Consider the following 15,225-nt stretch of genomic DNA (forward strand, 5'->3'; position numbering starts at 1 on the left):
TGGGATGACATGCTTGACAAGCCACGCTGCTCAAGGGACGGCTTGCACCTGTCACCCTGGGATTCGGATATTGGCTAAGGCTCTTGCCACCCCATAGTGCCTTTTTAGGCAAGGCTCAAATTCTAAACCTACCACCCTAGAAAACAAAATGGGAAGAAACTGAGGGTAATGCTGCTCAATGCCAGAAGTCTAAATCTCAAAATGCACGCACTCGAGGCCCTTCTCAGTATGGAGAACATCGAAGTCTGTGCTGTAACTGAAACCTGGTTCAAGGCTCCTGAGAGCACCCCGGCACTATTAGGTTTTACCTCATATCATGCGTTCCGGACCCAAAACCCGGACCACACCACAAAAGGAGGGGGTGTATCCATATTCATAAAGAATACCCACACCTCCAGGTTGGTGGCAACGCACGAAGCTTCGGAAACCATCCAGGTGCAACTAACCATAGGCAAAACTGCTCTACAAATTTTAGCTTGCTACAGGCCACACTGTCAAACTCAGGAACCCCACACAGCCTTCCTGAAGACACTGGAGGGTATAAATGTATCTCCAAACACCATCATATTGGGTGACTTCAACTACCCGAATATAGACTGGGAACATTACTCAAGCCCTAACTTTCTAGCCCAACGGTTCCTGGAGTTCATAAATTCAAATGCCATGGAACAGCTAGTCACTATTCCCACGAGAGGAGAAAATATACTAGATCTCATTGCCACAAACATGGGGACAAAATGCTCCACACCGGAAGTATATCCCTCATTGGTGAGATCTGATCATAAACTAATCTCACTGGAAATCCACATCCGCCCCCACCCCAAACAAAAAGACCATAGTGAAGAACTTCTCTAAAGCAAACTTCACACTACTCAAGACTGGTGTGGTATCCTTCAAGGCCCCTGAGCCAGTGGAAACCACAACCCAAGCTGCGGAAGCCCTTACAAATGCCTTCTATGAACACCTCCAGGACTGCATGGATCAGGCAATCCCAAACAAAACCAAGACTCTTTCCACAAAGGGCAAACGTCCAGTCTGGTGGACCCCAGCCATTAACAAACTTTACAATAAGAGGAGAAAGCTATTACATGATAGAACAAAATCCATAAAAGGGAAGTCACCCCTGATCATTATTAGTAAAAAAATACGAGCACTCATAAAATCAACTAAGGCTAATTTTGAGAGAAAAATTGCCATGGATTCAAAGGACAATCATAAGGCCTTTTTCAGCTATGTTAGGAACCTGGGTGGAAACTCCCAGATATGCTCAGAATTAGTCCAAAATGATACAAAAATCACTGAACCCACAGACATTGCCAACATACTGGCAGACAGGTTCAGTGCAAACTTCACCCCCCTTCCCCCCCCTAAAGGAGAGATAACTATCCCAGCCGAGTGTAGCCTCCCGGACATCTCAAATGCGCAGGTGAAAGCTGCTCTCTCTAAAGCTAAAAACACAGCATATCAATGGGACCGGATGGTGTCCCCGGCTGTGTGCTACACGAGCTAAATGAGGAATTAAACCCGCACATAAGGCAGCTGTTTAATCTCAGCCTTACCACAGGATACATGCCCAAGGAGTGGCGTACGGCAACTGTGGTCCCACTCCACAAAGGCGGCCTCACGGACCCTGGTAATTACCCCATAAGCTTAACAAGTCTAGTCTGCAAAGCTATGGAGAGGATCATAATGGAGCTCATAAACAAAGATATAGGGGACTTGCAGACATTGGACCCGACCCAGTTTGGCTTTGTCAAGGGAAGATCATGCCTTTTGAACTTGGTCGACTTCTTCGAAACAGTCACCAAGGCCATTGATGAGGAAAGGCAGTCCATACAGCCTACCTTGACCTTGCAAAGGCTTCGACACAATACCCACTCGGGTATTGTAGAAAAACTTACCAGCTTAAATGTAAACCCATATGTCACAAGATGGGTTGCAAACTGGCTTAAGGACAGAACCCACAGGGTTAGAGTTGCTGGCGCTGTGTCAGACTCCAAGCCGGTCACAAGTGGTGTCCCACAGGGCTCGGTCCTTGGCCCCTATTGTTTGGCATCTACTTCTCAGAAGTACAGGCCAACATGGGAGGACTTTGGCTGACAAAGTTTGCAGGCGACTGCAAACTGGGCCATAGTGGAAAGTGCATCGGACACGGATATCCTTCAGAAGGGACTCACGGAAACAGATAGCTGGTGCCAGAGCCATGGCCTGAAGTTAAACGCCAAAAATGTATAGTCATACCCTTCGGGAAAAACAAGGTAACCCCAAGCTACCATATAGGTGGCAATCCACTAAGCACAGAAGAGGTTATCAGGGACCTGGGGACCCAGGTTGACAGTGGCCTTTCTTTTGACACTCACGTTGCTAAAGTGGTTAGAAAGACCTTCTACATTGCCCACCTGATCATGAAGGGATTCACATCCAGATCTAGTGAGGTCATTGTTCCCCTGTACTCTTCACTTATCAGACCAATGATCGAGTACAATGCCCCATTCGGGATGTATCTCACCCGACATCTGCAGCAATTGGAGAGACCCCAAAAGTTCCTCACCAAAAGGATAAAGGGACTCCAAAATCTGTCATATGCTGCCAGATTGAAGAAACTCCAGCTCTATTCAGTCGCATACCGTCTGCTCAGAGGTGACATGTGCCTGACATACAATACAAGGCCATGTCCAACCCGGAATTAATGGACATGCTCCACCTCAAAAAATCCAAATCCACCAAAACCACTAGAGCAAGCGACTTAAACCTTAGCACGGATATAAATAGGACGTGCTGGAGGGATAGATTTATCACTCAGAGACTCCCTATGCTGTGGAATAAAATCCCGGTCCATGTGAGGCAGAGCACCTCGCTGACTCTGTTCAAGAGAAATCTAGACCTGTGGATGGTAGATCGTAGGTTTACCCCGGGAATCATCTCTGTGTCACTGCTGGGCAGAGGCACAACAAACTAATGGGCACAGTATTTTTTCATATAAGGGGTGGCGTAAGCCACAAAAATTTGGGCTAGGCTTATAAATGCCTTAGGGCAGATAGCCTAGTATAAACCTATGAACCTATGTCGAGGCCAAAAAGGGGCAATGAGAATCATCTTGGCTCTCAAGGCGGTTGCTTTCTGAATTACTTGTGGCATTAGCGGAAGGGGTGGAAAGGCATAGAGAAGTCCCCAAGGCCAATCTTGGACTAGAGCGTCTCTGGGGGGATGGCCTGGAAGGGGGAAGAGTGTGAAGTCGTCGGGGCATTTGCTGTTTTGAGGCGAAGCAAAAAGATCGCAGCAAGGAAGGCCCCACTTCTGAAAAATCTCTTCCGCCACAGATTGTTTGAGAGACCACTCGTGCGGCATGAGTATAGCTCTGCTCAACCTGTCCGCTATGATGTTGGACTTCCCGGGGATATGCGTTGCTATCAGAAACCGCTGAGAAGAGATTGCCCATTGCCAAAGTCTGAGTGCCTCTCGACACAGGGGATAGGACTTGGTTCTGCCCTGCTTGTTGATATACCACACTACGGACATATTGTCCGTTTGGATTGCAATAGTCCCCAGGGGAAGAGAGTTGTGGAGGGCTTGCAACGTTAAAAGCACTGCTCTCATCTCCAGGACATTTATGTGCAGGTGGCATTCGAAAGGTTGCCATGGACCATCCTGCCCTGAAAATGTCCCCCCCACCCGATCAGGGAGGCGTCCGATGTAACCGTGGTGACTGGAGAGGGAGGAACAAAGGGTCTGCCTTGATGGAATTGAGGGGACAACATCCACCAAGACAGATGACTTTTGCAAGTTGGAGTTATCATGATCTTGTGATGCATAGGGAGTCGTTGAAAAGACCATTGGGCGAAAAGCATCCACTGTAGAAGACGCACGTAAAAACGTGCAAGAGGAAGAAGTGTTATGGCGGCCGCCATAAGACCCAATACTTTCAGGACGTACCTGGCCTGAATTTTGTCATTCTGAAGAAGAACATGAACATGGTTTTGAATATCTAAGACCCTTTGATCTGTTAACTTTGCTGAAAGTTGTACGGTGTCCAAGTTGGCGCCTATAAAGGTAATAGACTGACAAGGCGACAAGGCAGACTTTTCGAAATTTATAGAGATTCCTAGCCCTCTGCAAATGTGAATGGTGTAATCTCTGGCTTGGAGAAGTTGATGCCTGGTGGTGGCAGTGAGGAGCCAGTCGTCTAGATATGGAAACACCTGGAATCCTTGACGTCTCAGGTGAGCCGTAACCACTGCCATACATTTGGTGAACACTCTGGGGGCTGTAGTGAGAACCAAAGGGCGGGGCTCTGAATTGGTAGTGACTGGCCACCAGACGAAAGCGGAGAAACCTTCTGGAGCGCCTGTGAATTCTGATGTGATAGTACGCATCCTGAAGGTCCACGGAGCACATCCAATTGTCCTTGCCCAGAATGGGTAGAATAGACTGTAGCGTGACCATCCGGAATCTTGTTCTCATTACAAACTTGTTTAGTTTGCTGAGATCTAATATTGGTCTCCAGTCCCCTGTCTTTTTCGGTACCAAAAAAACCTTGAGTAGATTCCGGATCCTAGTTGGTCTGCTGGGACTGGTTGGATGGCTCTTTTTGCTAGCAGTTTTGATATCTCTGGTACTGCTAGTTCCCTTAGACCGGGTGGAACGTCTGGAAGGGTTCCCTTTTGCTGAATTGGGGTTTGGATAAAGGGAATTTTGTAACCCTCGGATATGATCGACTGTACCCATTTGTCTTGAGTAAGGGAAAGCCAGGCTTTTGGGTACAGCAACAATCTTCCCCCGACTGCCACCGCAGGTGGACAATCGGGCAACATCTCAGGGATGCTGGAAGGGTTTGTCAGAGAGAGGCTCCCTGCTACCCTGATTCTGAGGACCCCCTCTGCCCCTAGGGCGGCGTCTGTTGTTGTTACCCCTCTCTGCCTCTGGGGGTAAACTGACCTCGTGCATCAGGCGTGACTCCTTGAGATTTGCAGAACCACACTTTCCGACCCTTCTGACCCTTAGGGTATGGTCTTGAAGGGGTGGAGAAACGGACTCCTACGGCAGAAAGAGTCTTGCCATCTTGTTTGCATCTGGTCAAGGTGTCTTTCACTTGAGGTCCGAACAAGGTTGAACCATCAAAAGGGGAATTTGTGAAGGACACCTTGAAGGGGTCTGCAAAATTACAAAGCCACATCCAGGCGTGACGCCTTAATTCCACTCCTGTGCCTGCGGCCCTACTTGCTCCATTGGCTGCATATGAAATGAGCCGCATGGAGGAGTTAACAATAGAGTTTAGGGTTCCTAGCTGTGAGTTAATTTTATCCTGGGACCCAGCAGCTGACGGATCCTGTAAAACTTCTCCCAACTCTTTGAGAACATCTCTCTGAAGGCGGGTGAAGTGACACAAGTAATTCAGCGACCGCATGGCAAAGGTCGCTGAAGAAAACATCCGCTTACTGTAGCTATCCATAGTCCTAGAATCCTTGTTAGGAGGATGGATAGGTACTGTAGGATCAGCTAGTTCCTTCTTGGTGGCTGCAGCCACCACCATGGCATCAACCGGGACACCTTTTGTCAAAAGTTGCCTATCAGTTGGGGCCGTAATGAATTTAGAAGGCCTCCAAGAAGTGGGTTCCACCGAATCCGTGGCTGTCCATGCCTTCCGAGCCACCACATCCATAAGAGGGCCGAAAGGCGGAGACACCCAGGAGGTGGAGGGTCGAGAACCAAACGCTTCCAGGTAAACTGACTCATCCTCGGAAGGATTAAGGGAAGGCCAGTTCCCCCTCTGCTTAAGGATTTCAAGGATGTCTGAGAAAGAGACATCCTCAGAGGGGGACCTTGGGGATTCCTCCAACTCATCCAAGTCGGTATCAGATGTAATGGACTTGGGGGAGTCCACATGTTTCCTCTTACATGTCCTCTTACGCGGAGGTTCACCTGACAGGTCAGGAGAAGCCTCGGAAGAGGAAGATATTCCCAGTGGGGAAACCTGAGGCACTGGATCTCTGGGCCCGGGAGCAAGAGAGTGGGAAGAGACGTCAGCAGGCACTGTAGTTGGAGGAGCTGATGGAGCTGACCGTTGACCATGCCCTGGGGCTAGTATGCTCCTCCTCACCTCGAAGGCTCCCCTGTCAGAGAGGCCAGAGTGCTCCAGCTCCGAAGAGGTAGGACTCCGAGGCCGATGTTGGGGCAGAGCTCACCAGCACTGATGCTCCGAGAGGGAGAACGGGGTCGGACAAGGGTCCGATGCCACTCGCCCCCTCGGAGCCGGCGAGAGAGACCAGGTGCCCGGATCCCTCCAATGAAGGCATCAAGGAGGAGATCGGAGCAGAGGACGATGGAGCCGAATGGGGAGGTATCGGCTCCAATGCCACAACAGTCATGGCTCCGAGGAGCTCCGGCTCTGAACTCTGAGGGAGAGTCGAAGGAGGAATATTAGGTGGAGTTGAAATAGCCGCTGTCTGATGAGACGGACTATGAAGCATTTGGGCCAATGCCTGAGACTTTAACAGTCTACTCACCACTCTCTCAAGGTCATGGTCAGAAAGCCTGGACGACCGAGAAGATCGGCTCCGATGGCTCCGCTCCGAGAGCAGGGGTGATCTTGGAGCCGAATGGATAGACTCCAACGATGGGGATCTGGACCTCTTCCTGGAAGTAGATGGAGCCGAAGGAGCAGAAGATACGTCGGCTCCAGCCGGAACCAACTGTGAGAGTAAGGACTCAGCGGTATCAGCGCCGAGTGGAGCCGATACTGGAAGCTGCGACACAGAAGGATCGGCTCCAGCCGGAGCCGATCTTGCCACAGAAGGTGAGCCACCAGCCGAAGGCTTAGGACTCGGAGCCGACGGATTTGCTGGCTTCGAGGGCTTCCCCGGCACAGACTTAGTCGGGGAGCCCTCGGGCTTTAACAAGCCCCTTAATATTAATTTGTTCCTGCGCTCCTGCAGGACTCTTGGGCTGAATACATGGCACACAGAACAAGAGTCCTGCAGGTGCAGGGGTCCCAGGCAGTACACACAAGAAGTGTGACCGTCTGTCAGAGACATTTTCTGACAGCACGAGTCACACTTCTTGAAGCCTGAGACCTTTGCCTCCTTTGACATATCGGTGTCGAAGTAGTACTAGAAAAAATACACACGCAAACACCTGATCCAAAAACAAACTAATAAAAAATTAGGGATACCGGGGTACAAACACACCCAAACACACCACAGAATCCCTGACAAGAGTTAGGAAAGGGGCAGGCTTAAGGCCTAACCTAGGGGGAGATGTATAATTTGGGATAGGGAAATATAAGGTACTAACGGGGAAAAAGGTTTAAAATTAACCGCTAAGTATCTAACAAGAAAAAAGGAGTGGGAACTAAGTAAAAAGGATGACTAAAAGTCTTTAATTTCAAAAACTTACCAAGAGCCGGTAAAAACGCACCTCGCAAGCGAAAGCAGCAAACGAGATCTGGGTAGTTATCGCCTAGCATCATGGGATATAGGGTTGCCTCGAGCCGGTAAAATTAGCTCTCGAGCTTAGTAAGTGGCCGAGCCGGAGCCGAGGATCAGCTCCAAACCCATCCAGCAAGAATGAAGGTGAGATTGACAACTTAACATTCTACCATATAGTCTGTGTGGAGGTAATATAGCAGGTAAATCTGTGCCAGACTTTCCCAGGTGTGTGTGTTTGTGTAAATAAAATCTCAGAGTGTTTGTGTCAGCTACTTGGAACAGGGACACAGAGCACTGATTCTGTAGTAAGAAAGGTGGAGTCTTATTTGGGGCTTGGAGTGGAAAACCCAGCCCCAGAATTGGAGTGTGCTCCATGTGTGCTCTTAAGGGAAATTGTGCCTGGTGCAGAGAGCTGCATCTGAAACTACTGTGTATTCATTTTTGTTCTAAGTGAACATTCCCCACCAGTGTCAGTGGTGAGGATTGAGGCTCCATGATTACTGCCACATAGGAAGGATATCACAGTCCCCATCAAAATCTGATCTTAGAGAAGGCAGCCCCATAGTCATTCTGAACAGGAATATAGCTCCAAGATTAGCTGACTGTAAAACACTCTTAGATAAGGAAGCCACATCAGCCCAATACATGTTAATAACCTGATTGTCATGTGGTGAAATTCTGTTTCTTTTTACAATGAACTACACTAGAGGACAAAATATCTTGGAACAGAGTGTTGTGTCATGCAAGGGGTCTCTTACCCCAGATCTTTCCTGCACCAAAAGGGTATGGTTCTCCCCTGCCTGAACCAGGTACTGGAACAGGCCCAGAGGATATGTATGAACTCTGTACCATAAAGGGCTGTGGACTCACACCACAGGGTGACAGTGGAAAAAGTAAGCTGTGGGCCAGTTTAAAGTGATGACAGGTTCACAAAATAGACTGAGGCATGCTTTTTTTAGTTTTTTTCTTTTTAGGTGCAACTGGATTTGCTGGTGGCATCCAAGCCATATAGAGATTCATCAAGTCAAATAAAAAAACACCAAACACAAGACACTATTATTAAGGGGTTGACTAAGGGCAGAAATAATAAAAAATATAAACTATTTTACCACACAGCAAATAGGGCTGAACTGCATAAATTACAGTAGAAATAGTTTAAATAGTGCTAAGCTTTGTTCTACAATCTACACAGTAGTGCTAAGCTTTGTTCTACAATCTACACAGTGTAGTAAACAGCACACACTGTTACAGTAACAAGAAAAATTCACTTGTCCAGATAATGACAAAAAATCAATTATATACCCTTAAATCAAATAGAAACATTTAAAGCAGCATAAATAAGCATTTACTTAAGAGATTCATTTGTCAGAAATTAAAAAATGCACTGAAAATGTAAATAATTTCATGTAAAATTAATATTGAACAATAAAATGGTTATAGCAGTGTTAAAACAGTAGTAAATATCATAACAATAAGAGAAAAAAATGCCATAAAAATAAAGAGTAAAAAATTTCCTGTCTGAACTTCAAAATGGAGTAGATAAGCAGAAACAAGAGGCCTAGTGTTCAAGCGATGCACCAGAATCTTCAGTTTCCCAAAACAAGCCATAGAACACTTTAGAAAAATGTCATAACTGCTTAAAAGCCATATTAACCAAATACAACCACAGTAAGTTAGAATTCCAAAAGGAATTAACAGCAGTAATAAATAGCAAGAATATTAAAATAAAAAGTTAAAACACAAACATTTTTTAATAAAACTGAAAGAAATCAAAAGTATATAATAATAAAGAGAAAGGGAAGTTCCCAAAGGGATCTCATCAGAGTCTGGAAACTGTATTCTCCCAATGCAGTCTGCTGATGAGATTCAATTTTGAAAATGTTTCAGCTGGCTAAAAGACTAAATATCCAACTTTCTGTGAGAGGGGATTAGCTCACCAAACTACTGCAAATTTAAAAACTACAAACATCTCTCCAAAAGGAGAGGATTATGAGCTCTGAAAAACTGCCAGAGTGGGTTAGTGCAGGGCATGAACACTTATGCCACTGAGACGGTCTGAATGGTTAAATTCTAATCTGCATATGATTCCACAAATAAAACAGTGTTATACTTCTTTTAGTAGACAAAAACGTGCCAAATTAGGTAGTACCCCACCTCTCTCCATCCCCCAACAGAGGAGTAGGCAAACTTTTTTTTCCTTCAGACACCTTTATTGAATTATCACTTGTGACACAGGCAAATTTACATTCACAAGAAGACAAACCTTGGACCCTAGTTACCCACTCCCAAACAGTGAAGTGAGTAGACAAAAACTATCATCCTATAGTAGTCTCAACCCAGCCAGCTCTTTAACCACTGAAATGCTAGTCAATCTCATCTTACTCTCTGCACAAGTCGATGTCCTACCCCTATGCCAATGGGCTAGTCCAAGCCTTATTATAAATATACATGTATGAACACACAAATTTAAACTATTCATTTCCATTAATTTAAAAAAAAAAAAAAACTACATGTAAACCAATAAAATAAGGTGGTCAAAAATGTACCTTTTTCAACATAAGCTCTTAATTAAGAAAGATAAAATAGCACTCACCCAACCTACTTCCATTTCTGGGTAATGCCATGAATGAGCCAAGGCTTCCACCTATTACACTATGTGGCCTTCGAAGTGGTGGTTTCTTGAAAGATCCTGCATATTGATGGAGAAAAGAGTGCATACTGTGCGATGTTGGAGGCCTGCCATTCCTGAAAATGGGTTCTGTAGTTCATGAAGTCCAAATAATTCAATATCAAAAGAAAAAAGAGAAAATCAATGAAGGATATCTGTACAGAAGAATGCAATAGTTAATTACTTAAGTTAATGCATACAATTAAAATCAAGTAAGCCTTAGTTCTAGCAACAAGCAGAAGTGTAGCCATACATTTCCATATTGCATTTATCCTCGCCAAACTACTGCAAATTTAAAAACTACAAACATCTCTTCAAAAGGTGTTCCATACTCAATTACTAAATATATGCATTGCTGTCACCTGATAACACCTACAACAATAAAAAGTGTGTGCACTCAGGAGCTTACTCAGGCCTATCATCAAACTGCATATAGACATCCAAGCAGTGGGCATAACTTAAGAAGACACTTGAGGACTTAGCTAAATACAAAGTGCATTGCTTGATTACAACTTTGTCCACTATTAAACTAATTACTGTGTAAGTATACAATATCTTACTATTTGAAGGACACGGTTTATTACTGTAGTACATGGTATTCCATTTGTGGAGTTTTTAATCAATAATTATTTTTCCATGAACCATGCTAGCTCAAAAAGATGCTACTAACAAAGATCAAAGTCTTCCCATCTCAGTCTCGGCAGATTAATTCCCATGGCAACTTTTTATATCTTGATAGCAGCAGAAAAGATGGAGAACTGTCAGCACAGCTGAAGCATCAATTACAGCACAGGTGCTATGATTGGGAGATCTTCAGATCTATCAACACTGATGTTATCAAGCCTTTTGTTATTAAGCTATTTACTCATCTTCCAGTGCTCCTTCACCAATTCTCTTATGCAAGTACCAGCACAGAAACACTAAAATATTTCTAAGAATATACCAGACCATGCCACCAGCACCTGAAGGCAAGCAGACAGAGGATCTATCATTTTTTGCTAATATTTACTACAGTGTGACTAAATGTTCAACTTATGACTGAACATAAAGCTCTACAACTGAACATAAAACTGACAATAGCTGCCAGCTTGCTCAAAATTTTACTGGACCTTGGTTATGTCATGTTTAGGATACCCTAGACATCAGAAAAAATAGAAAACTTTGTACTAAGTCATCATTTTTACATTACATCTGTTCAAATGCTGGTTTTAAACTGTTGTAATGTGAGTTTACAATATAGTCAGGGCTTCTGCACAGCAAAACTTATAATACGGAATACAAACATTATAAAATGTGGATGATCTAATCAGTTTGAGTTTTCTTTTGATAAATTTGTAAACTGCTCAAGATTAAACACTAAAGAGTTGAACTGAATCGTATAAGCCCAAACACCAATACACTAGACTTAATACTGAAGAAACCAGAGTGTTCATTCAGATATGAACACTCAAGACACAAGCATTTATTGTTGTAGAAAGGCAAGGCTTCCTACATCCCTCCTCCAAACTTATTCTCACTCTGACGTTGACCATCCAACAGAAAGCACATGCACTTAAGACAAACACAAATAGCAGTGTAGAACACTACCCCCCACCCATGCATAGTAGCAAACCCTGCCCATAAAGTAATTGATGTTCACCTTTACTGCAGTGTCATGTAAACGTAATGAGTAATTACCTATGTAATCACTACACAAAAAGCTTAAGTGTAAAAAATAAAATTCATTAAAACAGTCTTATCTTTCCACAGTAGTGCCCAGCAAATGGTTATACATTTGCCACTGTCCTTGATTTTACCTCATATTTTTGCCTAGTCGGTCATATAATTTTCCACTTTCTGTTAAATCACTGAGGATTATAGTGAATCAATAACAGTGTTTCACACATCTTAATGTTCAGAAAATGCATTCTGATGCAAAACCCGTTTTAACTTTTTGAACAAATTACACTAATATTTAAAAATGTCCCTGATTTTGGGTCATTTGCACCCCCCCCCCCCATTATTTTTGACTTTGCGCAAAATTACTTGAGCAAATCTGAGAGGGTATGACTTTACTAAAAAAATTAAAATGCTAATAACATATGAAATAGAAATGGTGACAATGCAGAACGCTACCCCCTCTAGCTAATGAAGTTAATGAATATTCATAAGTACTTCCCCCAACCTAAGCAAATTCATTTCTTCATGCAGTCGACCTGCCAATCAAGGTCATAATCTACTTTAGGCACCAGTGAACCTTGGTGTTGCTGGGGGCCCCACTGGTCCTGGGGGCCCCCAACCATAGCAGGTTATCCTATTTTATTTTATAACATGTTTGTCAAATCAACAAAGGCTAGTACAGCAGCCCTGTGTCTTTAATAAACCAGATGGGTAATAATAACTCTTGCATCTCCTTTAAAATTCAAAGATGCCAATGGTTATAGTAACTGTGTTCTGCCAAGTAATGGGCTTCACAATTTCATAAAATTGTTTTACCACTGACATAGTGCTCTTGACCTAGTTAATCCTGCTGATAGGCATTCTCAACACTAAAACTATCATGGTAGCTGGCTTTAGTCACCTGCAATACCAGTGGCTGCAGACTCCCCAAGTCATCCATGACTGGGTTGCTGCCCCCACAAAAGCTGCTGCTGGTTGGGGAAACAAAGAGGGGGAATTTCATCCTCCAGTTACGCTCTTTATCTGAAACAAGGTTGCGATATGAACCTGTTAGGATTAAGCCAGTAATCAGAGAATGAATATCAGCTAGGTAAGCACTAGAGATCAGCAGTCCAGAGTGAACAATCTCAATGCGTACCTTGGATTTTAGGAGCTGATACTTCCAATCTTCAGGGATGGTTTTCTTTTTTTTAGAGAATTTTATGAATACAGGCAGAACACCAGATATAACTCTCAACTTTTGTTTAAGAATTCTGGGCAAAACCAAACATAATAGCAGAATAAAGGCTCACAATCAAGAATATTTTAAATACTACTATGGCTTCTGGGAACCCAAGATTAATTAAATTATTTCCTGAATGGTTATTACTGTGTTGTCTTTGTCAAGAAAGGCATATTGAAAAGATGCAATGAAAAAAAGAAGTTATGGCTTACCATAACGTTCCATCTGTAATGTTCATCTTCTTTCATTCATCACTGATGGGTTCGGTTCAGAGGGGAGTCGGCCTTTTTACCAAGCTCATGCCAGCCAAAAAACTCTTAAGCTAAGTCTCTGCCCAGAATGCCCGTCTCCCTATTACCTCAGACCGAGTTTGCTAGAGAAAAAGAAGTAAAGCTGAGGCCACTTCTGCGCAAATACCCCAAGTCACCACTTATTGGAGGGGGAAGGAGGGTGGGAAGTGATGAATGAAAGAAGATGAACAACACAGATGGAAAGTTATGGTAAGACATAAATTCTTTATCTGATGTTGTTAAACTTCTTTCCATTCATCGCTGATGGGACAGAATCCCAAGCTACCTTGAGGTCCATGGGTGGTCCTTATGGAAGAACCGCCAAAGGCAGCTCTCCCTCTGGAGACCAAGATCAATTTGCAATGATTGATAAAAGTACAAGGCTTAGCTCAAGTTGCTGCTGTGCAGATGTCATCCATGGAAGTCCTGGAATGAAATGCTATAGATGTTGCCACAGATGTAGTAGAGTGCGCTTTAGCTTTCGGCATAGGTTTACTATTGAGGTAATAGATGAAACATATGAAATCACTCAGCCATCTTGATAATGTAAGCTTGGAAACAGCCTCTCCTATTCTGGACCCAGAAAAGGAGATGAAAAGCTGTTCAGATTTATGGATAGGTTTGGTCCTGTCTAGGTAAAATCTCAATTGTATATGTACGTCTAAGGAATGAAGGCAATACTCTCCTCTATTGACAAAATTCGGAAAGAACACTGGTATATCAATGGTCTGGTTAATGGAGAATTCAGAAACAACTTTGGGAAAAAAGGATGGATTCATCTGAAGTGATACTCTGTCTTTATGAAAGACCAGATAGGTCCTCTTGATACACAATGCCTGCAGCTCTGAGACTCTTCTGGCAAAGGTAATGGCTACCAAGAGCAAGGATTTCCAAGACAAATACTTTAGGTCACACTTCGCAGCAGGTTCAAAAGGTTTTTGAGTCAAAGACTAAAGGACGAGAGTGAGTTTCCATGGTTCCACGGGCTGTCTGACAGGAGGTCTGATATGAGAGGTCCCCTTGAAAAAAGCCTTGCAAAGATGTAAAGAGATAAGAGGGGTGCCATCTATACCATTCTGGAAATTGCCGATAGATGTACTCGTACAGTAAGGCAGAGGCTCCATTATCAAAAAACTTAGCCAAGTACTGAAGCACTGCAGTAGCTGGAGCTGAATACTGGTCCAGCATGTTATCCTTGGACTAGATGGAGAACCTTTTCCATTTATCCTGATATAGCCTTCTGGCTGATGGTTTGTGAGACGCCAGAATGATGTCTCGAACAGGCAAGGAGAGATTAGCTTGCCTGGCAACTAGCGGAAGTGGAGAAACCAAGCTGTCAGCTTGAAACTGGACAGATTTGGGTGACTCAACCCTTGGGGGGGGGGTGAGAAATCAGATCTGGTAGAGGGTCCAGAATCCATGGTGGGTATACTAGGTGAGGCCGAAGGAAGGGGAACCAAACTGGTCGAGGCCAAAATGGGGCTATGAGTATCATCTTGCATCTCAACTGAAGAGCTTTCTTTAGAAATTGAGGAATCAGGGGGATGGGAGGATAAACGTAAAGAAGTCCCGTGGGCCAATCGTGGATTAGAGCGTCCCTCAGTGACTCCCACTCCAGGGGAAGTAGGACGAAATAGCTGCTGCACTTGTTCGATGGGGAGGCGAATAGATTGCAGCAAGGCTGGCCCAAGTGGCTGAAGATTTCTGTTACCACCTTGGGGTTGAGAGACCACTCGTGAGGCATGAGGATGCATCTGCTCAGTTTGTCCGCAATCACGGTGGAGCTCCCCGGGATATGCGTTGCTATCAGAAAGCGGCTAGAAGTTATTGGCCACTGCCAAATTCTCCTTGCTTGTTGATACACCAGACCACTGACATACTGTCTGATTGAATTGCAATTGTCCTGGAAGGGAGAGCCAGATGAAAGGTCTGCAATGCTATCAGCACAGCTCTCAGTTTCAG

General features: G+C 44.3%; 1 protein-coding gene across 1 annotated transcript in view; it reads right to left on the bottom strand.

The window, feature by feature from the left end:
- The window catches only part of CDK17 (cyclin dependent kinase 17), a 1,919,677-nt gene that overhangs the window by 900,911 nt on the left and 1,003,541 nt on the right, over positions 1-15,225 (bottom strand). Inside the window, exon 4 of the mRNA XM_044087623.1 lies at positions 10,018-10,182. Coding sequence (XP_043943558.1) covers positions 10,018-10,182 — 165 coding nt within the window. The remainder of the gene's footprint in view (positions 1-10,017; positions 10,183-15,225) is intronic.

Source organism: Protopterus annectens, chromosome 11.part0 (assembly GCF_019279795.1).
Source record: "Protopterus annectens isolate FY-2018-M chromosome 11.part0, PAN1.0, whole genome shotgun sequence".
Classification (NCBI taxonomy): Eukaryota; Metazoa; Chordata; order Ceratodontiformes; family Protopteridae; genus Protopterus; species Protopterus annectens.